The 27,396-nt window shown below is 39.3% G+C and overlaps 1 protein-coding gene across 2 annotated transcripts in view; it reads left to right on the top strand.

Annotated features, from left to right (window-relative positions):
• The window catches only part of CFAP91 (cilia and flagella associated protein 91), a 101,658-nt gene that overhangs the window by 26,028 nt on the left and 48,234 nt on the right, over positions 1-27,396 (top strand). For both annotated transcript variants that reach the window (XM_007532112.3, XM_060198307.1), the window contains exons 6-10: positions 1,727-1,908; positions 9,502-9,679; positions 14,600-14,757; positions 15,708-15,890; positions 17,417-17,559. In XM_007532112.3, the coding sequence (XP_007532174.1) occupies positions 1,727-1,908; positions 9,502-9,679; positions 14,600-14,757; positions 15,708-15,890; positions 17,417-17,559 (844 nt within the window). The remainder of the gene's footprint in view (positions 1-1,726; positions 1,909-9,501; positions 9,680-14,599; positions 14,758-15,707; positions 15,891-17,416; positions 17,560-27,396) is intronic.

The following is a 27,396-nucleotide window of genomic DNA, read 5'->3' as shown; positions in this document are numbered from 1 at the left end:
GTGTCTCAACTGGTAAAAGTACCGGACTGTTACCAGCCACTTAATCTCTCCCTAGGCTGTCCACGAGCCACACGTGTTTGTACTCACTGGAGATTTGGTGGGTTCCTGAAGTCATTCTAGTCCTGTCTTGTTCAGGTCCCAGGTGGTCTCTTTTGGTATTCCTAGTTGACCCGGGAGAGGAGAGGAGAGAAACACAGCTGCTGCTGCCCCGTCTCTAGCTGTATTTTTTGTCTTTAAGTTATACTTAAAGACTTCAATCAAAAATTAAATATCTGATTTCTTTTATAAATGTATAGTCTCAGCTTTGCATTAAATATTTTAAATATATGGAATTAATTTTTGTGCAAAGGATAAAGTAACTTCTGCATGGATAACCAGGTGATTCAAGCATTAACAAGTATAGAATTATCTACTCAAAGAGAGACTTGATTTTTTAAATTTATAAATAAGAAACATTGACAATACCATAGGATAACAGGGGTACAACTCCACACAGTTCCCACCATGAGAACTCCGTATCCCATCCCCTCCCTTGATAGCTTTCCTGTTCTTTATCCCTCTGGGAGCATGGACATTATGGGGTGCAGAAGGTGGAAAGTGTGGCTTCTGTAATTGCTTCCCCACTAAACATGGGTGTTGCCAGGTCGATCCATACTCCCAGCCTGCCTCTCTCTTTCCCTAGTAGGGTGGGGCTCTGGGGAAGCAGAGTTCCAGGACATATTGGTGGGGTTGTATGTCCAGGGAAGTCTGTTTGGCATCATGTTAGCATCTGAAACCTGGTGGCTGAAAAGAGAGTTAACATATAAAGCCAAACAAGCTGTTGACTATTCATGAACCTAAAGGCTGGAATAGTGCAGATGAAGAGTTGGGGGGGGGGTCTCCGTTTTGTAGATAGCTAGTAGGCATATTTTAGTTCTATTCCAAGGGGCCTGTGACTATACTAGTTTTTGTTTTTGTTTTTCCCCCTGAGCCTGAAATCTGATATGCAGGTGGATCCAAGTTATTGTCTGAGCAGGTAATGTCATGGTTGGAAAAAGGACCAGAAAGCTGGATCAGGGAAGAGAGTAGCACCCAAATATGAGAAAGGTGCATAAATATTGTTGACTGTAAACCCCATCAATTTGATCTGATCTGGGGCCCATATTCAGCTTAAGAGCCTATGTGATCCCTGTAGTTCTGAGGAGACTTGACTTTTTTTAAAGTATGTTATAAATTCTTAGTTTTTTCCTTTCCTCCTCCTCCTCTTTCTCCTTCAGGATATTTTTTCCCCATGCTCCTATATTTGTGGGGAGAAAGAGCTAAAAATAGGTTATATGACTAAAAGCATAAAAGAAAAAAATTAGGGTTGTAGAAATTTTGAACAAGTTCAAAAGTAACTTCATGGTATCCTAGAGGCTGCCTTTTGTGTCTCTATACTATTGTTAAGTACAGATACATAGAGACTTTGGTTACTAGAGTCAGGTATTTATACCCTTCAGTTTCTTGGCAGAGGTAAGAGTGACAAGATAGTTCTCTCAGATTTATTGAGTTTAATTCTAGGTATATTGTGGCCTATCAGTGTTAAGGGGAAATGGATTTAAAAAAGCTTAATAATTTATTTCTACTTGTTTATGTAGTATTATAAATGATCATGTCAGTAATAAAGCTTAATAATTTATTTCTGCTTGTTTATATAGTATTCTAAATGATCGTGTCAGGTTTTAATTTTTAATGGTTTATATTTTAGGGCAGAGCCATATATTTTTCCTCCTCCTTCATCTAAGTACCCACCCATCCCTGCAAAGGAGACTGTGGGCACTCAGACTGATTATCGGGATTCTGAAGTTCAGACAGATCCATATTCTCCAGAATATGTAGTATGTCAGGACTCAATCCCTGAGCTCTTGACCTTGGCTACTCTTACCTGGGGTGAGTTGGTAATTCTTTTCAATATTTACAGATAAAAGTTTTGATAATCATGCATGCTTTTGAGTTTCTGGACTACAGTGACTTATTTATTTATTTTTCTCACCAGAACACTATTGAACTCTGATTTATGGTGGTGCTGGGAATTGAACCTAGGATCTTTGATACCTGCTTTTGTTTTTAATATACAGGTTTGTTTATTTATTTATTTGTGGAAGAGAGTGACTGAGAGAGGACCAGAATACTGCTCAGCTCTGACATAAGATGGTGTCAGGGATTAAATTTGTGGTCTCTGAGGCCTCAGACATGCAAGTTGATGCTCTCATAGGCTGAGCTATCTACCTTACCCACAACAGTGGTTTAAAGTATTGCTATTTAAAGTTGTTCATTAGAGCTTCATCAATGACTCATACCCTGCTAAAAATATTTATTTATTTATTTATTGAACAGAGACAAATCAAAAGGGAAGGGGAGATAGGGAGACACCTGTAGCACTGCTCCACTGCTTATGAAGCTTCCCCCTGCAGGTGGGAGAGGGCTTGAGCCTGGGTCCTTGTGCATGATAATACATATACTCCACTAGTTGTACTACCACCCAGCCTCAAGACTCATACTTTCAAAAAATTTCTTTATTGGGGGATTAATGGTTTACAGTCGACAGTAAAGTACAGTAATTTATACATGCATAACAATACAACCCCCAGAGGTCCTCCTCTGCCATCATGTTTCAGGACCTGAACCCTCCCCTCCACGCCAGAGTCTTTTACTTTGGTGCAATACACCAAAGGACTCACACTTTTATGGTACTTTCCTTTTTCCAAAATGAGATAGGACTGAGTGTCAGAGACAGCACAATGGTTGTGCAGACTTTCATGCCTGAAACTCTGAGGTCCCAAATTCAATCCCCAGTACCACCACCATAAGCCAGAGCTGAGCAGTATTCTGGTCTTCCTCTCTATATCTGTCATCAGTAAGTTAGTTAGTAAATAAATAAATAAAGAGGAAAAGAAAGAAAGAAAGGAAGGAAGGAAGGAAGGAAGAAAGAAAAGGAGAGATAGGGCCTTTTCACTGTAGTAGACTTACTGTGCTTTATCCTTGAAGTTATATTTCAGCTTAATATTCATTAATCTTTGCTGACTATTCACCTTTCCTCTTCTCACTTTCTCCCAGAAAATCAGATCCTTTTCATTGAATAATTCCTCCTCAGACACATACCTTGAGCAGTAGTATAGAACACATATACCGGGAGTCGGGCTGTAGCGCAGCGGGTTAAGTGCAGGTGGCGCAAAGCACAAGGACCGGCATAAGGATCCCAGTTTGAACCCCGGCTCCCCACCTGCAGGGGAGTCGCTTCACAGGCGGTGAAGCAGGTCTGCAGGTGTCTATCTTTCTCTCCTCCTCTCTGTCTTCCCCTCCTCTCTCCATTTCTCTCTGTCCTATCCAACAACGACAACAACAATAATAACTACAACAATAAAACAACAAGGGCAACAAAAGGGAATAAATAAATAAAATAAATATTAAAAAAAAGAACACATATACCAACATTTCTAATTAAGTTTTCTTACTTTGTCAAAGTATTTTGCAATTTAGCAGACTTAGGAGGTGATTCGTCTGGTTTAATTCATTTACTTTTGTTAAATAGCTTCAGTGTTGTCATTTTGTTGGGGGATTAATGCTTTACAGGATGGTTGCTGTCACTAAGATACAATTTCCCATCTTACCATGATAACTATCTGCACACCATTCCTGCCACACACCCATCCCTTCACCATTGTGTGCAGGATATCAAATGCCTTCACTTTCCTCCTTCAAGTCCTTTGCTTTGCTGCAACACACCCTAGTTCAAGCTTCACCATGTGTTTCCCTTTTCTTTATTTTTTAAATTTAATTTTATTTAATTAGTTAAATAATTATTTTACCAGCACACTACTCAGTTCTGGTTTATGGTGGTGTGGGGGACTGAACCAGGAACTTTGGAGCCTCAGGCATGAGAGTCTCTTTGCATAACTATTATGCTATCTACCCCCACCCACTCCCTTGCTTCTTTCCTTGCTTCTTAAATACTATTTATAAGTAAGATCATCCATTATTTGTCTTCCTTCTTCTGGCTTCTCTCACTTAATTTCAAGTTCTACCCAAGGTAAGAAAAGGGAGAATATTTCATCATTTCTTATAGTTGAGTAGTATTCCATTGTGTATAGATTAACTCTAAAATGTTAGTATATTTTTAAGAGAGAGAGAGAGAGAGTGTGTGTGTGTGTGAGAGAGAGAGAGAGGGAGAGAGAGAGAGGGAGGGGGAGAGAGAGAGAGAACTGTGGTGCCAGGAATCAAACCCAGGACCTCAGCATCAGCATGCAAAGCATACACCCTGCCTGCTGAGTCACCTCCCTGGCCAGTGAAATACTAATTTCTTTCAGGCTCAGGAATTCACTCTTAAACTGTAATACAATCTGGTTTTGCCCTTTATTAGATGACAGTGCACAAACTAATAAGAGAAGAGACTTTTAGGAATGACCAGACATTAGCTTATTTAATTCATCTGGTTGTATCTGGGAAACAACCAGAGAGACTGACTCCTCTAAGACCATGGAGAAAGCTGATCTGCAATGGTTCTGTTAAAATGAGATTATCTTTGTTTCCCCATTGTAAGGGAAGCTATGACTCAGTGTATGTCACAGGCAATTTAGAGGTTTATATTTTTTTGCTGTAGTTTTCACTTATTTATTAAAAAGAGAGAGGAGGGGATGAGGAGAGAAAGTACCAGAACATCACTGGTATGCGGCAGTGCCAAGGATCAAATTCAGGACATCATGCCTGAGAGTTCAATGCATTATCCACTGACCAACGTACCAGGCTACCACTTTGCTCTAGTTTTTTGTTTCCTCTTTATGAACTCATTTTTGATGAGCACTTTTTAAAAAAATATTTATTCACTTATTCCCTTTTGTTGCCCTTGTTTTATTGTTGTAGTTATTATTGTTGTTGATGTTGTTGTTATTGGATAGGACAGAGAGAAATGGAGAGAGGAGGGGAAGACAGAGAGGAGGAGAGAAAGACAGACACCTGCAGACCTGCTTCACCGCTTGTGAAGTGACTCCCCTGCAGGTGGGGAGCCCGGGCTCGAACCGGGATTCATACTCAAGTCCTTCTGCTTTGCGCCACCTGCGCTTAACCTGCTGCGCTGCCGCCTGACTCCTCAACAAGCACCTTTTAAAGCAAAGACTTTATTTATTTATTTTGCCTCCAGGGTTATCACTGGGGCTTGGTGCCTGCACTACAAATCCAATGCTTCTGGCGGCCCTCTTTTTCCCATGGTTGCTACTGTTATTGTTCTTGTTGCTGCTTCTGTTGTTGTTGTTACTGCTGTTGTTGTTGGATAGGACAGAGAGAAATTGAGAGACGAGGGGGAAGACAGAATGGGAAGAGAAAGACTTCTGCAGACCTGCTTCACTGCTTGCAAAGTGATGCCCCTGCAGGTGGGGAACTGGGGGCTCAAGAACCTGGATTCTTGCTCTGGTCCTTGTGCTTTGCACTCTGTGTGCTTAACCCAGTTTGCTACCACCACCACCACCCCCCAAAGACTTTGTTTAGATCTAGATGACAGCTTAAAATATGTTAAACTATTTCTCTTCCATTCTGAGTATGTACAAAATATATTTAAAATATGTATTTATGTGTATTTGTGTGTGAGAGACAGGGGAGAGAGAGAGAGAGAGAGAGAGAGAGAAAACATGCATTGCTCTGGCATATGCAGTGCCAGCCGTGATGTCCTTCCACATGCATGAAAGTGCTCTTCCCACAGAACCACCTTGCTAGCCATACAAAATATAGATTAGCCAGACTTAAAAACAAGACAATTTCCATAGTCTAGAAAGAAATAGTTGGAAAACAGTGATGAGCAGGGACTGTGAATGTTGGAGAACCAGATCTGATCTAACTGCCTGAAGTGGAAGAGACAGGAACCTTTCTTTTTCTCCATAGATAAGACCAAAGCCCTGTGCTTGTCAATCTGTGATGATAGCCTCAGCTGAGTCAGGCATCCTGCCCCATGCACTGGGTCTTACCTGCTAGTGTAGTATGAGTTTAACTGTTTTGCTGATAATTTCCAAAAATGTACTGAGAAACTCAAAAGAAAGTTTCCTCCCGGGGTTGGGTGGTGGTGCATATGTTGTCAAGCCCAAGGACGCAAGTTCAAACTTCCAAGGGGAGAAGCTTCAGAAGCGGTAAAATAGTGCTGCAGGTGTTTCTCTTTTTCTCTCCTGTGTCTCTATAAAGATTAATTAATTAAAAAAGAAGAAAGTTTACTTCTAAGCTTCAGATTCTTTTTTTCATTTTTTAAATATTTATTTATTCCTTTTTGTTGCCTTTATTGTTTTATTGTTGTAGTTATTATTGTTGTTATTGATGTCGTTGTTGTTGGATAGGACAGAGAGAAATGGAGAGAGGAGGGGAAGACAGAGAGGGAGAGAAAGACAGACACCTGCAAACCTGCTTCACGCCTGTGAAGCGACTCCCCTGCAGGTGGGAAGCTGGGGGCAAACCGGGATCCTTAAGCCGGTCTTTGCGCTTTGCGCCACGTGCGCTTAACCCGCTGCTACCGCCCTACTCCCCTCTTCAGATTATTTCTACCAACTCGAAATATCTACTATGAAAGCCAACAGGTAGATCCAAGTTAATATATTCAAAAGTGAATATGCAATTTCTGTTATTATCCCTATTACCTGTCTTAGCTACAGAAGAACCATAACCAGGTCCTATGTAGCAAAAGCTCTAAGCAGAGATTCAGAAATGCTTCACAAGGGTGAAAAAAAATAAGCCTGGTTGGGGGTCAGGTGGTGGCACTCAGGACCCAGGTTCAAGCCCTTGCTAAATAATTTCAGTGTTGTCATTTTGTTGGGGGGAGTAATGCAAGGGGTAAAGCTTCACAAATGGTGAAGTCTGCAGGTGTCTCTCTGTCTCCTTCCCTCTAGCTTCCCTTCCCCTCCCTTCTCAATTTGTCTATGTCTTTAATAATAATAATAATAATAAAACCTGGTTTGGATCTTAGCCTCTGGCACAACTGAAGAAGTTGAAGTACAACTCAATATTAAAATATTTTTTGTGGGAGTCAGCGGTAGCACAGCGGGTTAAGGGCACGTGGCGCAAAGCGCAAGGAACAATTAGGATCCCAGTTTGAGTCCCCGGCTCCCCACCTGCAGGGGAATCGCTTCACAGGAGGTGAAGCAGGTCTGCAGGCGTCTCTATGTCTCTCTTCCTCTGTATCTCCCCCTTCTCTCTCAACTTCTCTCTGTCTCTATCCAATAGCAAATAAATTAAAAAAATTTTTTTTTTTGTTTCAGGTCTACATCTCTATTCCTTTGTTTGTGAAGCCCCTGGTGGGAGGTTTAAAAAGATGTTCACATATTATTTGTTACTGTCTTTTAAGTAAAATGTGTTCTATATGTTAAAAACATTCATTTATTTATTACGCTAGTGGCCAGGTGTGTATTGGGGGGGGGTAGATGGCGAGAAAATGCTGCTCAGATTTTGCTTAAAGTGATGCCAGATCGAGCATCTGGCCTCTGGGAGTTCAGGCTTGATGCAAATTGGTGCTCTAACAGTTTGAGCTGTCTCCCCAGGGATATTCCATTGTGATTTTGAATTTCATTTCCCTGATAATTAGTAATTTTTTTAAAAAAAACATCTATTTATTAGAAAGACAGAGAGAGGGGGCCCAATGGTAGCACAGCGGGTTAGGTGCACACGGAGCGAAGCTCAAGGATTGGTATAAGGATCCTGGTTCAGGCCTCCGGCTTCCCATCTGAGAGGGGTCGTTTCACAAGTGGTGAAGCAGGTCTGCAGGTGTCTCTCTCCCCCTGTCTTCCCCTCCTCTCTCAATATCTCTCTGTCCTATCCAACAACAACAACAGCAATAACAACAACAAGAGCAACAAAATGGGGAAAATGGCCTCCAGGAGCAGTGGATTCATAGTATAGGCACAGAGCCCCAGTGATAACCCTGGAGGCAAAGAAAAAGAAAGAGAAATTGAGAAGGATGGGGAAAATAGCAAGGAAGAGAGACAGAGACAACTGCAGCACTGCTTTACCACTTGCAAAGCTTTCCCCCTACAGGGAGGATAGGGGCTTGAATCCAGATCCTTGTGCACTGTAACATGTGCACTCAGACAGGTGCGCCAACACCCAGCCCCATGGTTAGTCATTTTTAACATCTTTTTTTAATTGTATTTTTTTTTATGTTTATTTATAAAATAAAAACTATCAACAAGACCATAGGATAAGAGGGGGTACAATTCCACACAATTTCCACCATCAGAGTTCCGTATCCAGTTTCTTCCCTTGAAAGCTTTCCTATTCTTTATCCCTCTGGGAGCATGGACCCAGGATCACTGTGGAGTGCAGAAGGTGGAAGGTCAGAAGCAGGCTTTTATCTGTGGTTAGCAGAGAGCAGGATTGGTTGTTAATGGGGCACAGCTGTCAGGGAGGAGCTATTTGTGGATAGTTGAGGTGGTTTCACAGAAGCAGAACTTAGCTGTTAGATGGAAACTTTTAAATTTTACAGGCTGCTTTCATTTTTTCCCTTGACCTAGTTTATCAAGGCTGCAGTAGCTCGGTTCTGACATCTCTTTGCCTGCCACCTTACTCTGCAGCTTTACTGAATTACATTTATGACTTCTGATAATCTGATGTAAAATAATGCCATCTGCAAGCAGATCATTTTATTTCTTCCTTTCCAATCCAAATGCCTTTTATTTCTTTTTCTTACGTGATTGCTCTGGCTACAGCTTCCAGTGCTTTGTTGGAAATAGTGATCAATTCAGTTTCCTCTGTCTTGTTCCTGATCTAAGAGGAAAAGCCTTTATCCTTTCACTGATGAATTTAGCAGTGAACTTGTCTGTATAGCTGACCTTTATTTCATATTCATTTTATTAGGAACAGAGTATAGTATATATAGTGCATAAGACCGTAAAGGCCATATTTCCATGTTTACATTCTTATTTCTGCCCTTTACCACCTGTGACCTGCTGCAATTTAAAATACTTTTATTTACTTATTTGTGTGTGTTTCAATTTATAGATTTATCCAGTTCAGATCACTTCAAGGTATAATTATTCAGTGGTTGCATACTTATCTTCTCTTTTTTTTGATTTTTTATTATCTTTATTTATTGGATAGAGACATCCAGAAACAGAGAGTCGGCGGGGGGATAGACACCTGCAGCTCTGCTTCACCACTCACAAAGCTTCCCTCTGCAGTTGAGGATGGAGTGGGGCTAGAACCCGAGTCATTGCGCATTGAAACAAATGCACTCAACCAGATGTGTCACCACCCGTCCCCTCTTACCCTCCCTCTTTTGTATTTTACATGCAAGTAAGATGTCTTCTGCCTGAATTACTAACAGGAGTCAGTGCAGGGCACAGATAGTAAACTATGAGGCACATGTCTTAGGATGTATTAGGATGTTTCCTAATAGCATTTTATCTTGTAACCATCCCATTTAAAGAGGTCAGGAGGTCAGGAACTGAGTGAGATCACCATATATACTGGTTGATACTTGAGTTCCTGTTTCTAAAATGTTTTTGCTCCATCTTCCAGGTCGTGGTCTCCCAGCAGGGAAAGCAGAGGTGGAGATGATAGAACGTGCGCGGGAGAAACGTGCGTGGGAAGCCACTCTTCCTCCTCTAAGTGACATCGCCCAGTTTGAGAAGAGGAGAAAGATGATGAATGAAATGGAGAGGAAGGAATGGGCCTTCAGAGAGCAAGAGATTGAAAAGTATGCCTCAAGAGGCCTCAAGGCATCTCCAACTCTTCTCTTCCTCTTCCTCTTCCTCTATGGTGGTATTTTATCTAGACTGTTAGAAAACCTCACTAAGTAATGTCCTTCAAATTACCCTTTTCTGCCAATTTCCTGTTCCGAGGAGACAATGCCACTGTTCCTAGGGTGTGACCCTCTTTATACTCATCAGTCATTCTTCTGGTCTCCCATCTGACCCTGCCTCTTGACTCTTTTCTGGTACTGGCTCACAGTCAGTGATTGTGGGTTTTAGCTACAGCTAAGGAGGTAATTCCTGTTTAAAGACAAATTGTGATGTTCTTTAATTAAGAGATGATCTCACAGGGCATAAAAGCAATGTGTTGAGGTACTTCTGAGTTTTCAGTTGCTTTTTTCCTATTACTGTCTTCAGTAATGAGGTTGTTCTGGAGTATATAGACACGATGAAAACAAAACAAACAAACAAAAAGTTACAGTTCCCTAGCATAATATAAGGGAAGGGAACATGTTAAAGTTGTTCACTGTCTCAGGCTGTGCTGAGATACAGTAACACTCAACACACTGCCAGTCCCCCCTGATGTGTGCTGAGACACCGGAGAGTTAGGGATCAAGAGAATTAGGTCCTTGCCTACCTCAAAGAGAAGTAACTGTTCTCTCACCTGAGTCCCCTAGCACTTTGCATGTAGAGCAGTGGATCACCTGGTAGACCTGCCCAAGAGCTGTCAGTCTGAAGATATTTTGCCCCAGCCTCTATCTGCCTCTCCCAACTCCATCCTCTTACTCCAGCTTGATTTTGAATTTGAAATATATTAAGCTTCTCGTAACACATTCTGAGTAATCTCAAGTCCAGACTATGTGATGTCTCAGTAAGAAATTGTAATTAAATAGAAAATGGTGTTTGGAGCAATGTAGGTACCAGATACCCAATTCTGTCTGCAGAAATTTAAAATTATTCCTTCAATTTAGGGAAGTATAATCTTGTCCCAAGGACATTAAAAAATGGGGCCAGGGGAAATAGTACAGAAATTTGTACAACAGACTCATGCCTGAGGCACCAGATGTCCCAGGTTCAGTTTCTGGCACCATTGTAAACCAGACCTGAGCATTGCTCTGGTTTTAAAAGAAATGGATTTGGCCAAAATAAAGATATTACTGAGAAATTAATATGTTTGTTAAAAGTGAGAATTCTTTTCTTTTAATTTATTTTAAAATGCAACATCTTAACACAATAAGAACTGATAGCAGGTGACTTGCTAAAGCAACATAATGGTGTTGCATTAGTTAAGATACTGAATTTTTTTTCTTTTCCAAACTTAGTTTACAACAGAGAATTCATGCCCTCCCAGAGTCTTTTGCTCTGACATAGTACTCCTTGTCTAGTCCAAGTTTCACTTTGTTCCTTCCCTTCCTTTCCCCATATGTTAAGTCCTGCTTGTAAATGAGATCATTCAGCATTTGTCCTTTTCTTTTTGGCTTATCTCGCTTAACATGATATCTTCAAGTTTCACCCAAGATGACACAAAGGAGATGACATAATCATTTTTGACTGCTAAATAGTATTCCACCATGAATATATATCATAATTTTTTAGCCACAGTAGTCAGGATTCTTTTCTTTTCTTTTTTAAATTTTTTTTATTATCTTTATTTGATTATTCGATAGAGACAGCCAGAAATTGAGAGGATGGGGGAGAGAGAAAGAGAGAGAGACACCTGCAGCACTGCTTCACCACTCGTGAAGCTTTCCCCATGCAGGTGGGGGCTGAGGACTCAAAACTCAGGTCCTTGTGCACTGTAACATACGCACTCAACCAGGTGAGCCAGCACCCAGCCCCAGGATTATTTTCATAAACATATTTGAGTCCCTCCCAAGTTAGGGAAATACAGATGAATAGGAAATAACAGTCCAGAGAGAGAGCTTTTGATGGCCATAGGGGAAGGGGGTTGGAGTTTTGGGCAGTGAGGGAAACAGGCAGAGGCTAGGGCACAGTGCCTGCAGACTGACAGCTCTCACATACGTCTACCAGGTGATCTGCTGCTCTATACACAAATCACTAGGGAACATAGGCAAGAGAACAGTTACTTTAAGGTTGATGGAAAGACTACAGAGGAGATAAAACCTCTAAGCTGGTGTGGGGTAACACTCAGGTAAATGACAATATCAGTGATGATGCTGATGACGATGGTATCTGTAGAGCAGGCAATACTTATTTTGACAATACAGTCCACAGATGATGGGCATTACCTGGGAACTTGTGAGAAGTGTAGTATCCCAGGTTTTCTGCATCCTAACAAGCCCTCCAGATTTTCTGATGCATGCTCAAGTATGAGAACTACTGACTTTGTACTTTGCTCACAGCAGCTGTTATTAATTCCATTGTATAATGAAAGAAATTGAAACAATAAAGTTGAGCACCAAACCTGGCCTGTCTAACTATAGAGAGCAAGGTAACTCTTGATGTGTGGCTAATTTATTTTTTAAATGCCTGCCTTTCTATACTAATTTGTCACTACTTCTCCACTCTCCCATGTGTATTCACTTTGAGAAGTTACTTCATCCTGCAAGACATGCTTGCTCTATCTCTAGTCCTTTCTGGTTGAACACACAGCTTTCTGTTAAGACCTCCCTTTTTTTCCCCCCTTTTTAATGTGACAGATCTTAATTCCTTCTTTCCCCTCAAGTCTACAGAATTAATGGCTCCTCTAACAAAGTCTTCCCCACTATCCTTTTCTTCCACTTGATCCACTAGGAATAGCACTAAGCTTGGGTACTTTATTGCTTCCTCTCCCACAGCAATCTTTTCATTTTCTGGTCAAGTATTTTTATCTCATTGTGTTGTAAATACTGGCTTATATGCTCAGTTCACTAGACTCGTTCTTCTTGAGAGAAAGTGTGTTTTTCTTGTTTGTCAGTACTTGTTCCTTCTCTAAAATATAGTGACTATTTAATAAATACTTAATGAATGGATAATTGAATAAATGAACAATAAAGTTTTGAGTATGAGTATAATGTTCAAATATCTGTTTTAGGAAGGAAACTATTAACAGCTGTATGGAACAAAGACTGGAGAGAGGAAAGACTAGACTAGCAACTAGAATCCAAGGAGAGAGATGACAAAATAATGAGCTAGGGAATGGATGCAAGAAGTGTTTCAGAGGAGGAATCACTAAAAGAGAATATGTAAGAGAAGACACAGATTTCTGGGGGAACAAAGTGGAATTTTTTGTTTGTTTTAGATTCTTAGGGGATTGCTGGAGACTTAAGTGAACAGGAATTCTAGTTCAGAAGTATCTGGGCTGGATGTACAGATTTTTTTTTTAATATGAGGGAATTAATAGCTTACGGTAAATACAGTTGTTGATACATGTATAAAATCTCTCAATTTTGGGGAATCTTTCTTAGCTACTCATCTGTTGTTGGACACCTAGGTTGCCTTCAGGTTTTGGCTGTTATAAATTGTGTTGCTATATATATTGGTATCAGCATGTTTGATTCCTTAGGAGGATGTATAGGTTTTTAAGTCATTTGTGCATAGTTATATACATATGACCAAAGTAGCTCTGGGAGAACAAAGTGAAAGTATGGGGAAAGAAAACAAATATATTAAGTTGGCCCAGGATGTGGCTCTATGGTAGAGTGCAGGATTTGTAAGCATGAGGTTCTGTATTTGATCCCTGGTACCTCAGTACCTCATTAATTGGCGTGATGCTGCTCTGCTTCCTCTCTCTCTCTCTCTCTCTCACACACACACACACACACACCTTTTTTAAATTTAAAGATAATATAGACTGAGTCCCTATATATGTCAAACACTGGCATTTTCACATTCCCTCCTTGAGATAGTATACTGTAACCACATTTTTTCTTCCCTTCCATTTACTTAATTCTCTAGCCAAACCGGTTGGCCTATGCACAAATATCTTGCTCATTTAGAGCCATCCACCTACAGAGTTTTCTCATATTCCATCTATGTGGCACACACTTCAGCCTCCATAATTATACCCATACACATTCCTTATATAGAGAGGTATACTCATTATATAAACATTTTTATTCATGATTTGGTAATAGATTATAAGATAACAAGGGTATGGTTTCATACTGCACTCACCACTAATGTTCTGTCCCACCTCCCTCCCTCACGTATCCACTAGTGATTTGCCTCTTTTACACCCTTAACTCATTTGTCACATTTTTACCAGAGTGTTAATTTTATGAGGCATAATTATAATAAATTGTCATATAGTGTTGTATTAGTTTCAGGTGTGAACCAGAATGACTTGATAAAATAAAAAGAAATTGTTATGGTAAATTCTGAATCTAAGTGTGCTCATATAGCATTTATCTTCACTGTCTAACTTACTCCACTTAGCATAAAGCCTTTGAGGTCCATCCAAGTTGTTGTAAGATTTCACTCTTTTTTTATGACTGAATGATATTCTACAGTATTCCACTATATGCGTGTACATCCATATACATACTAGACATCTTATGTATGTAAAACGCACACTACATTTTATTCTTTCATCCATTGAGGGGCACTTTAGTTGCTTCCACATCTTGGATATTGTAAATAATACTGCAATGAGCATGAGGACCTATGTATCTTTTTATTAAGTTTTCTTATGCAGACACCCAGGTATGAAATTGTTAAGCCGCATAGTTGTTCTTTTTTTTTTTTTTTAATTGCCACCATGGTTGTTGCTGGGGCTCTGTGCTTGAATGATACAGAAGCTTTTTAGTTTAGTAGAGTTTCACCTTCTTATTTTGTCTTTCAGAATCATTTTAAAAATACATAAGTATGATTCTAACTAGAAGAAAAAAATTCTGTTTGATAAGGGCTCCTTTTCTCTCTAATAAAACACTGTGTTTGAGATACTATATGCATATCAAATTTTATGTCTTGTTATTTATTTGAAGACTGCAGGAGATTCGCCTAGAAATTTTAAAAGAGCTCTTGAAGAAGCGTGATGAGAATCAAAATGAAGTGAACATGAAGCACTTGAATGCCCAATGGTGTCGACTGCAGGAAGCAAAGGAGGCAAAAGTGGCAAAAATTCAACAGAAACATGTATCAGGTAATGGTCAGGTATGACTAGTAATGGAAGTGCAAAAGCTGATCTTTGCTTTGCATCCTTTACTAAGCCTAATTTAATTACAATATGATTTTTTTTTTTTGTCTGAGTGTTATTAAATGGAAAAGGATGGGAGATGAGCTATTTCTTAAAGGTGAAAGAATGGGAGAAATTTTCTCACTAAGAAAACCAAGTGACCTGAATACAATCCCCAGTCCTCACCTGAAGAGAAGCTTCACAGGCAGTGAAGCAGTGCTACAGGTCTGTCTGTCTGTCTGTCTCTCTCTCCATCTCTACTTTCCCCTTCCCTCTCAACTTCCCTCTGTCTCTATCAACAAAAAGGGGGTGGTGGTGGTGGCTGTTAGAAGCAATAGGTTCATAGGCACTAATCCCCAGTGATAACCCTGGTAGGGGAGGAAAGTGAGGGGAGGGGAAATACAGGAAAAGAAAGGGAAGGGAAATATAGGGAAGGAGAGGGGAGGGAAGGGAAACTGTTCTAGCAAGTAGTCAGGTAAATAACCTAAGTTACTTCATGTACACCTAGTACTTGGGTATTTATGTCTGTTTCTATGCCCATGCATGTGTGTGTCTGTGTTGATCTCCCCATACTCATTTCTCAACCTTTCTAAAAGAGATTAATTCCTTCCTAAAAGAGACATGTAGGTATTTTTCCTGTTCATCCTCTTCCATAAATTTTATTATTATAGATATACATAATATATCTGTTTAGATACTCTAAGTATATCAATAGTTTATATATAAAAAAGAATTAGTGGAGAATTGTGAATGACTAAGTAAATGTGTTCTGGCTATAGTGAATGGCTTTCATGAAAGTCATACAGTTCAATAACTTCTCTCCCTCTAAATAAAACCTAGATCTGGTTTACCATTCTGCAGTTAGATCATTCATAACAATATTTTGGAGGTAGTCATGGAGATATGTTTTATTTTAGCAATCAGAAAACTTGTGGGAAGGAGAAAGAATATAGAAGGGAAGTTCGAGAGAAGAAATATCATCAAAGACTATTCTGATTATGCATCACAGGTCTATGGACCTCTATCTCGTCTTGGTCGTTTCCCAGACAATAACTCAGAGGATTTTGTAGTAAAAAACTATTATCTCAATACTTATGAAGGTAAGTAATTTACATGATCACCAGTCTGTTGTAAGAGGGATATAGTAGAAATATAGATTAGATATATAAAACACACAAATTTAAATTAAAAGTTAAACAACAAATAAAGATATTTATAAGAAATAGCAGTGAACACATTTATTTATTTATTGCAATTTTTTAAATATGTCATTCGTAGTGGTTTACAAGACTGTAAGATTACAGGGTATATATAGTTCCACACCACACCCATCACCAAAGTTCTGTATGATAACCATAATGGTTCTCACAAAGTCTTAGAGAGAGTGTGTTTACTTCTGGGTAAGTACATTTAATATTTTTTTTCAAGATTTTATTTATTTATAAATGAGAAAGATAGGAGAAGAGAGAGAAAGAACCAGACATCACTCTGGTACATGTGCTGCCGGGGATTGAACTCAGTACCTCATGTTTAAGAGTCCGATGCCACCTCCCAGACCACACCTATTTAATATTCTTAATAAGGTGAATTCAGACAAATCAAGACCCAAATACCTAAGTGAATGTACTATAAAACAATTTATTAAGGGGTTAAAGTCAATTATCTCTAAAACATGTTAAAGTGTCTATTGATACCCATAATCAAAATTATGCAAATACTAAATAGGAAGAAGATTTTATATTTTGTTAAGAAGAAAATAAAATGTATAATAGAATTAGCCATTTTAGAAGAAATGAAAACTGTTAGGCAAAGGAAGATACTCAATAAATTCATGGAGAAGGCTATTCTTGTCATAAAGTTCAAGACAGGGGGCCAAGCGGTAGTGCACAGGGTTTAAGCACACACAGTACTAAGTGCAAGGATGGCTCAAGGAACCCAGTTCCAGCCCCTGGTTCCCCACCTGCAGAGCGTCGCTTCACAAGCTGTGAAGCAGGTCTTTCTCTCCCCCTCAATTTTTCTCTGTCCTATCCAACAACAGCAACAACAACAATAACAGCAACAACAATGAAAAAAAAAGATGGCTTCCAGCAGCAGTGGATTCATAGTGCAGGCACCAAGCCACAGTGATAACCCTGGAGGCAAATAAATAAATAAATATAATAATAATAATAATAAAGTTTGAGACAGATTTATTTGAACTTTTTCACTTAACAAGTTGAAGCATTACATGGCAAGGATCACAAATTTATGGCTACATTTATGAATTTGTAGCCCTAGTTGACATCTCCAGAACAAAATACGAGAAATGTATACATTTACTTTAGAATGCTGGCACTATGTCCTATATGATTAGTAGTTTTATATTGATTACTAATATGGTATTTATAACTTTCCTAAGGTAATGTTCCAGTTGTAGAATGCATTTTCCATGCTAGTGTCTGTCACTAAGAAGATAATTCAATTATAGAGAAATGTGTTTAACATTTCAGGGACAATTATAGCAGCTACATCTTATTGGTAATTCCAAATCAAACTACTTGACTAGAAATTCTAAAAATAAAAAATACAGTTTCAAAATGCTAAGTTTAAGCCCCAGCTACTAAAGTTATGTGCTTCCTTTCTGTAGGATTGGTCCAACTTGAGTCATGTCTCCCAGATTTTGTGACACAACCCCGAATCACACCTCCCAAACCAAAAGTCACTACCACCAAGCATGGTTTTCTAAAGAGGGCAGCAAAGCTGGATCATGAGTTGGAAGAAGTTTATAAGGTATAGTCTTTATCTGGAAAACAAGATCCTTACTGTGGGATTTTGGAAGAGAGATATTGCAGTCTACTAATTGCACTTTGGCTTGGGCATCAGTGTCCAACATAACTGTACGTTCTTTCTCCTCTGTAATTTTTTTTTTCCTCTTTTGGTAGCTGCCTGTGCTATGTTGAATCAATGATTTTTTTCCCCTTCTCATTTTGAACTGTTGAAAAGCCTCTTAGAGGTAATCCTCTCCATTTGCAAGAGTCATGTTATTTTCCAAAAGTCATTCTGACTTTAGATGTACATAAAATAATTTGGTACTACATCGAGGTATAGCAAATTCTTGTGTTAGGAATTTCTTGTTCTTTTAATAGTGTTTTCCCTCCTTTTATATATGTTACCAGGACATCATGAAGAAAAAGGATATTGTTCAACTACTCTCATCTAATTTATAACTGAATATGGGCATCTGATGGTCAACCCCATGAATTAATGACGCCAGCATCTACCAGTTGGGATTTTCCTTTTGTTAACTGGAATATCAGTGTATAGGCTTGGATGCTTTAGAAATCATGGTTTCTGATAGTGATGATTGATTTTTTTTTAATAATTTTTTCTTTTGTTTTAGTATTTATTTATTCCCTTTTTGTTGCCCTTGTTTTATTGTTGTAGTTATTATTGTTGTTGTTTTTGATGTTGTTGTTGTTGGATAGGACAGAGAGAAATGGAGATAGGAGGGGAAGACAGAGAGGGGGAGAGAAAGACAGACACCTGCAGACCTGCTTCACCGCCTGTGAAGTGACTCCCCTGCAGGTGGGGAGCTGGGGGCTCGAACCAGGATCCTTCTGCCAGTCCTTGTGCTTTGTGCCACATGCGCTTAACCCGCTGAGCTACCATCCGACTCCCAGTGGTGATTGATTCTTACTGGAACCTTCTGGACCTGGGATGGCAACAAGACAACTAGAATTACTTTGGGAACACACCAAATCACCAGAGCAACCAGAGACCACAACTCTGCCCAGACCTCCAAGTTTACCCAGTTGAGAAACTTCTCTAAAGAACAAGGACTATCAGAGATTACCTGAGACTGCAACAAGACGAGACTGGGACTACTTTGGGAACCCACCAAGTCACCAGTGAGTGAAAACATGTGTGGCTCGTGGACAGAGAGGAGCCTAAGGAGAGATTCCTGGGGCATAAACTCATATCTACTCCTGAGCAGCTGGTAACAGTCTGGCAGTTTGCCAGTTGAGGAGCCACCACCAGTCTGTTTTTAGCAACAAAAAGACTGTTGAAGGGAGGAGAAGACTCCCCTAAGACTTAATAAATGCAACTTTGTGTCTCCATTGCTACTGCCCTCAGAGGCTGGAGCACCAGTGGGGAGGCTGTGTGCTAACATCTGGGAACAGAGAACTGACTGGAAAACTCAGGGGAAGATCTACACCATGGTGGTCTAGCAGTGAGGCTGTATAGTGCAATCCTTTCCACATTGTTCTCCTCATGAGAACATGGTGAATAATTGCCTCAGAACCTACAGACTGTAAATGGGACTTGTTTAGAAACTCAACAGGGCCCAGCAGTGCTGCCCGGCTTGGCAGAGACGCTGAATTGAGCCCAGAGCTTTGGATCCTTAGGGTTGGGAGTCTCTTTGCATAACCACTGTGCTATCTTTTCCCCATGCTGCTTTATCTTTTGGTCAGGAGTGAGTGATTAAGCTAAGAAACCTACTTATACTTTAAAAGGCCTCATGCTCCCATAGCCTATAGGGAAGAAAAAGAACAAAAGAGGCTTTAACAGCCATTGTGCTCCAACTCAGAGATTAAGATAACATTGAAACAACTGTTAATTTCCACAACTGTGAACTTTTTAAGTACCTTACTTAGACACAAGTCAATCCAGGCAAGAGTGATCAGTGGACTGAAAAGTACTGAGAGAAGGACCTCATAACACACTACAATAATGGTTAAAACAAGGAGAGACATTGGAGAAGTGAACCAGGACAAAAGTCCAGATAAAAGCTCCCCAAAGGTAGAAACACAGAAGAATGAGAGCAACTTCCAAATGCTAGTTAAGGACTTAGTCATAGGAGTGAGGAAAGAGTTTGAAAGAATTGTCATCAGAAATGCAGAAACAACAAATGAGACTATGAAAGAAAGCATTTACTATCTCGAGGTACATAGAGGGATGAGAGCTGAAATAGCTAAGTTAAGAGACAACTAGTTGAACAAGTTAATACAGTTTCATAACAGGGTAACAAAATAGATGAACTACAGAAAACAACAGAGGTGAGAGAGAATAGAATAAATGAGGCTGAAGATAGAATTAGCAAGATCCAGGATGAATTAGAGAAAACTAAGAAAGAATTAAAAGATCTCAAAGAGATTAAGAGATACTGAAAACAACAACAGAGACATATGGGGTTACTTCAAAAGAAATAATATATGCATTATTGGCCTACCAGAGGAAGAAAGAGAGGGAGGGGAAGAAAGCATTCTACAGGACGTAATAGCTGAGAACTTCTTTAGTCTAGACAACGTATAAGACATAAAGGTTCAAGAAGTCCAGAATTAACAGAATTAATCCAGACTTAAAGACACCAAGACACAACATATTTAGAATGAAAATGAATAAGGGTAAAGAAAGGATCCTGAAGGCTGCAAGAGAAAACCAAGAGTCACCTACAGAGGAAAACCCATAAGATTAGCAGCAGACTTCTCCACACAAACACTACAGGCCAGAAGAGAATGGCAAGATATCTATCGAGTGCTTAATGAAAAGGCTTTCAACCAAGACAACTGTATCCTGCTAGACTGTCATTCAGACTAGATGGAGGCATAAAAATCTCAGACAAGTAACATTTGAAAGAATCAACTGCCATCAAGCCTGCCCTGAATGAATTTCCGAAAGGTCTCCTGTAAACAGTCAGACCACCATAAATAGGCCATATATCAGAACACTCTAAAAGTCTATAATAATGGCATTAAAATATCTTCAATCTATGATATCAATAAATGTCAATGGCTTGAATTCACCTATTAAAAGGCACAGAGTAGGAAGATGGATCAGAAAATACAACCCAACAATATACTGTCTACAGAAAACCCACCTAATTCAGCAAGACAAACACAGACTCAAAGTGAAAGGATGGAAAACTATCATTCAAGCCAATGGCCCACACAAAAGGGCAGGAATAGCTATTCTCATATCTGACATGATAGACTTTAAAATAAATAAAATTTAAAAAGATAGGGATGGACATTACTTAATGCTCAGAGGATCAGTCAATCACAAGGACTTAACAATTATCAACATCTATGCACCCAATGAGAAACCATCTGAATACATCAAACATCTACTGAAAGAGCTACAGCAATATATTAACAGCAACACAGTAATAGGAGGGGACATCAACACCCCACTCTCTCAACTTGACAGATTATCCAGGCAGAAAATCAATAAAAAAAACAAGGGAGCTAAATGAGGAGATAGATAAACTAGAACTAGTGGATATTTTCAGAATAAAAATGGTGATTTCACCGTTTTCAGCCCATTTTGGATGGAGCTTGAAGAAATCATGTTAAGTGAAATAAGTGAGAAACAGAAGGATGAATATGGGGTGGTCTCATTCACCAGCAGAAGTTGAAAAACAAGAACAGAAGAGAAAACACTATGCAGATCTTGGACTGGAGTTAGTGTCTTTCACCAAAGTAAAAGACTGGGGTGGGTGTGTGAAGTTCAGGTCCTAGAACAGGATGGCAGAGGACCTACTGGTGGTTGTATTGTTGTATGGAAAATTGAGAAATGTCATGCATGTACAAACTGTATTTACTGTCAAAACTGTAAAACATTAATCCCCCAATAAAGAAATTTTAAAAAAAGAATCTTCTGAAGGACTTATGAAAGTATATTATTTCTGGATGCCACTCTCACAGTTTCTCATTCAGTAGATCTGGAGAGGGGTTGGAGTGTTTATATATATTTTTTCTTCTTCTTCAGGTTTCCAGGTAACACTGATACTGCAGGAACCACACTTTGAGGCTCATTGGTTTGTGACACGCTCACATCACATAATTGTTAGTTGACATTAGTGATAGCATAAAAATCCTTACAAGTGTAGTAGGGTACCAAAGTAAAAACCCTGGGTGGAGGGTGAGGGTGGATTTTCAGCTTCATGGGGTGAAGGCAGGGGTAGGGGGGATGAGATGGGACACAGTCTTCTGGTGGTGAGAATGATGCTTATGTACACTCCTATCAATTTGTAGTCAGATAAATCACTATTTAAGTAATATGAGAGGGGAAAAACTGATTGAATGTCTCAAACTTTTTAAAGCACAGACTGAGTCTTTTAAATACATAGGCTGAGTCTTTGATATATTGACTCTCTTAAAAATTTAGTCCAGGGAGAATAAAAGCAATGACATCATTTCCCCAGACAATAATTTGGATCCACCTGCATATCAGATTTCAGGCTCAGGCAAAAAAAAAAAAGGAAAAAAAAAAAAAAACAACTAGTATAGCCACAGGCCCTTTGGAATTTAACTAAGATATGCCTACTAGCTCTCTACAAAATGGAGGACCCCCCCCCAACACTTCATCTGCACTATTCCAGTCTTTAGGTCCATGATTGTTCAACAATTTGTTTGGCTTTGTATGTTAACTCTCTTTTCAGTCACCAGGTTCCAGATGCTAGCAGGATGCTGACCTGGACAGACAACCCCACAATGTGCCTTAGAGCCCCGCTTCCTCAGAGCCCTTCCCCACTAGGGAAAGAGAGAGACAGGCTGGGAGTATGGACCGACCTGTCAGTGCCCATGTTCAGTGGGGAAGCAATTACAGAAGACAGACCATCAACCTTCTGTACCCCACAATGATCTTGTGTCCATACTCCCAGAGGGTTAAAGAATAGAAAAGCTATCAGGGGAGGGGATGGGATACAGAGTTCTGGTGGTAGGAATTGTGCAAAGTTGTACCCCTTTTATCCTATGGTTTTGTCAATGTTTCCTTTTTATAAATAAAAAATTTTAAAAATCCTTAAAAGTTAAGATTTTAGGGAAATGTATATATGGCTCTTGTTATATGGTTCTTTGACAGTGTAACCCTTTTTCTATCCTGAACTGTTCATTATTCTCTTGCTTTCTGTATTTCTATAGGCACTCTTTGAGTTTGGAATTTCCATTCTTAACATACTGATGCTTTTAACTAAGTGTTTATTTTTATCAAGCATTTTGTCTATATCTAGTGAGGTAATTATATTTTTTTCTGTTAAAATTATTGTTCTTTCAAACTCAAAATAGATCACAGACTTAGATGTTAGACAAGAGTCCATAAAAATGCATGCATGTAAACATCAGCAGAACACTACATAATGTCTGACTTGGAAATGTATTCAGACACTTAAGTCCAGGAAAACAAAAGAAAAATTATTGAGACTACATCAAACTGAAAATCTTCTGCACAACAAAAGGAACCATCACTAAAACAGAGACCCTACAGAATGGTGAAGATATTTACATGTCATACATCAGACAAGAGACTAATAACCAATATATATAAAGAACCCAGAAAACTCAGCAACAACAACAAAAGTAAAAAATAAAATAGAACAAGCAATTCTGTTAAAAATGGGGGAAATAACTGAGCAGACTCTTTAACAAAGAAAATACTCAGATGGCCAACAGGCATGTGAAAAAATATTCATGGATGTAGAGAGAAAAGAACCCTTCTGCATTATTGATGGAAATGAAAATTGTTTCAGTCCCTGTTTGGAGGTAGGTTAGAGCTTCATGGAAACATTAAAAATAAGCCTACCATATAATTAAGAAATTCCTCTCTGGTGCATTTACTCAAAGAACACAAAAACATAATGATTAGGCAAAAACATTCATGCCTGGCTCTCCAAAGTCCCAGGTTCACTTCCCTACATCACACAAACCAGAGCTGACTAGTGATGTGATCAAAAAAACACTCGAAAACAACTTGAATATTGAGCAGATGAATGGTTAAGGAAGTTATAGTACATATACATAATAGGATACTACACAGAAGAAATGATGAAATATTTTGGTACAACAAGGTCGAAACTATGGGGAATCATGTGGAATGACATAAGTCAGAAGCCGAAGAATGAATAATGGATAATCTCAATCATAGAATCTAAGTATGGTGGAACAGGATGATGGTTTGGTGGAGAATGAGTTGTACTGGCATCTGTCTTGGGTAAAGGTGGAAATGCCTTGACTGACAACAGTTCTTTTGTAAAACAAAATTCCCTCAATAAAGTGATAATAAACTGAAAATATAATTTTTTCAAAATATTGTTTTACATTACTGTTTCTTGTTTTCATATCTAATCGAGATAGGTGAGAGCATATCTCAATCTCCATTAAATTGTTATAATTATTATTGTATTAAGGAAAATATATCATTCTCTTGTTTTAAATACAGTGTTAGATTTGACTTACTAATATGCTGTTCAGAATTTTGATTCTACATTCACAAGTGAAACACCCTCATTTTTCTTTCTCATTTTAACTATATGCTGTTAGTATCAGTTATACAAGTCTTTTGAGAGGAAGTTGGAAGTATTTATTTTCTAACTTTTGTGAGTTTAAATAAGTTTTAAAAATATAAGGTTGTTCTTTTGTTGCTTTTTTTTCTTTTTTTTTGCCTCCAGGGTTATCACGGGGCTCAGTGCCAACACTACAAATCCACTGCTCCTGGAGGCTATTTTTCCCCATTTTGTTGCCCTTGTTGTTGCCCTTATTGTGGTTGATATTGTTATTGTTGTTATAACTGTTGTTTTTGTTGGATTGGACAGAGAGAAATTGAGAGAGGAGTGGAAGACAAAGAGGAGGAAAGAAAGACAACTGCAGACCTGCTTCACTGCTTGCGAAGTGACCCCCCGAACCCCCCCCCCCGCAGGTGGGAAGCTGGGGGCTCGAACTGGTTTCTTTAGGCTTTGCGACATGTGCGCTTAACCCGCTGCACTATTGCCCAGCCCCCGTTGCTCTGTTTTTATAAATACCTGAATGTAGGATAACTGAATCATGAGGAACTGCTGTTTTTGAGGAATCTCCGAATAGATTTCCATAATGACTATACCAATTTACATTCCTACCAAACACAAATCCAATGGGATGCTATTCAGCTGTTAAAGAAATGGAATACTGCCATTTGCAACTTCTGTGTATAGGCCTAAAAGGAATTATGCTTAATGAGATAAAGCAGATGAAGAAAACTACTGTGTAATTTTACTCAGATGTAATATGTAGAGAACCCAAACAAGCAAACTAAATAAAGCAAAAATAAACTTTTCAACTATAAGCCTATTTAAGTGGACAGATTGGGTAAAAGGAGTCAATTGTAGGTAGGGTGAATGATGAACTGGACTTCAGGGGTGAATTTAATGTAATAGACACAGGTGTTGACTTATAATGATGTATACCTAAAGTTTATGTAATGTCATCATAGAATGTTACTTAAATAAAAATGCTTTTTTTGGGGGGGTGATCTGCTACTTCAGTTTTCTAGAATAATTATAAAATCATCTTACACTGTTTTCTTTTTTATTATTTTACACTTGTTTTCTTTTTCATTTTTTATTTTTATTTATAAAAAGGAAACATTGACAAGACCATAGGATAAGAGGGGTGCAACTTTGCACAGTTCCCACCACTAGAACTCTGTATCCCATCCCCTCCCCTGATAGCTTTCCCATTCTTTAACCCTCTGGGAGTATGGACACAAGATCATTGTGGGGTGCAGGTTGATGGTCTGTCTTCTGTAATTGCTTCCCCACTGAACATGGGCACTGACAGGTCGATCCATACTCCCAGCCTGTCTCTCTCTTTCCCTAGTGGGGAAGGGCTCTGGGGAAGCCAGGCTCCAGGACACATTGGTGGGATGTCTGTCCAGGGAAGTCTGGTCGGCATAATGCTAGCATCTGGAACCTGGTGGTTGACAAGAGAGTTAACATACAAAGCCAAACTGTTGACCAATCATGGACCTAAGGGCTGGAATAGTGCAGATGAAGAGTTGGGGGCCCTCCATTGTGTAGATAGCAGGTAGGTATATTTTAGTTATATTTCAAAGGGCCTGTGGCTATACTAGTTTTGTTTTTTTGTTTTTTTTACCTGAGCCTGAAATCTGATATGCAGGTGGCTCCAAGTTATTGTCTGGGGAGATGATGTCATGTCTGGAAAAGGACCAGAAAGCTGGATCAGGGAAGAGAGTAGCTCCCTAATATGGGAAAGGGGTATAAACTGTAAACCCCATTGATTTGATGTGATCTGGGGCCCATATTCAGCTTAGGAGCCTGTGTGACCTCTGCATCCCTGTAGATCTGAGCTCACATTCTGTGGTCATGAGGAGGAACATTCCATGCTTCCCCACACTGTTGTTTTCTTGATGGGAAGAATCTTAACTACTCCTTCAATTTCCTTACAACCTTCTTATTTGTTTTTCTACTTTCCCCCCTCTAATTTAATCTAGGTATGTAATGCATTAATTTCTAGGTGCCCATAAGTTATGTGAGTCTATTCTTGTGTGCAAGTTTTTAGAATTTGTTTATTTATTTATTTATTTATTTATATAGAGACAGAGGGAAATTGAGAGGCATGGGGAAGGTAGAGAGGAAGAAAATAAGAAATATCTGCAGGCCCGCTTCACCACTTATGAAGTTTCCTCCAGGTAGATGGGGGCTGGGGTTTGAACTTGAGTTCTTGAGCACTCTTCCTAATGTACCACTTCCCAGCCCCATATCCAGGTTTTAAAAGCTAAGCATTTCCTTCACAACACTGATTTTCATTATTTCCCTCCCACCCACCCTTCATTCCTTCCTTCCTTTCTTCCCCCACCAGGGTTATTGCTGGGGCTCAGTGCCTGTAGAATAATTCCACTGCTCCTGGCAGCCATTCATTCTTTTCCTATTTACTTTATTTTATTTTTATTTATTTATTTACTTTTGCCTCTAGGGTTATTGCTGGGGCTCAGTGCCTGCACCATGAATCCACTGCTCCTGGAGGCTATTTTTCCCCTTTTGTTGCCTTTGTTTTATTGTTGTTATGATTATTATTATTGTTATTGATGTCATTGTTACATAGGACAGAGAGAAATGGAGAGAGGAGGGGAAGACAGAGAGGGGGAGAGAAAGATAGACACTTGCAGACCTGCTTCACTGCCTGTGAAGCGACCCCTCTGCAGGTGGGGTGTGGATTTGAACTGGGATCCTTACTCCCATCCTTGAGCTTCATGCCATGTGTGCTTAACCTGCTGCGCTATCGCCCAACCCCCTTTCCTATTTACTTATTGATTTATTATTTATTTATTTAATAGGACAGAGGAAATTGAGAGGGCTTGGGAAGAGAGAGGGAGAGAGAGAGAGAGAGAGAGAACCTGCAGTACTTGCTTTACCACTCATGAGACATACCCCCTGCAAATGGAGAACTCTAACCCAGGTCATTGCACATGGTAGCGTACACTCAGCCAGGTGCATCACTGCCAGACCCATTGGTTTTTCTTTATTCTGTTAGCTTTGGTATATGGTGTTTTCCATCTTTATTTTTAATTGAATTTTTTTAATTACTTATTGGATAAAGACAGAAATTGAGAGGAGGATTTGGGTGGTGACACATTGGGTTAAGCACACATAATACTAAACACAAGGACCCACTCAAGGATCCTGGATCGATTCCTCAGTTTCCCAACTGCAAGGAGTGGGGGTTGCTTCACAAGAGGTAAAGCAGGTCTGCAGGGGTCTGTCTTTCTCCCTTTTTATCTTTCCCTCCCCTCTCAATTTATCTCTGTCCTATTCAATGGAAAAAAATTGCCTCCAGGAGCAGTAGATTTATAGTGCTG

The sequence above is a fragment of the Erinaceus europaeus genome, chromosome 9, assembly GCF_950295315.1.
Source record: "Erinaceus europaeus chromosome 9, mEriEur2.1, whole genome shotgun sequence".
Taxonomy (NCBI): Eukaryota; Metazoa; Chordata; class Mammalia; order Eulipotyphla; family Erinaceidae; genus Erinaceus; species Erinaceus europaeus.
This window is presented reverse-complemented; position numbering and strand designations above follow the sequence as displayed.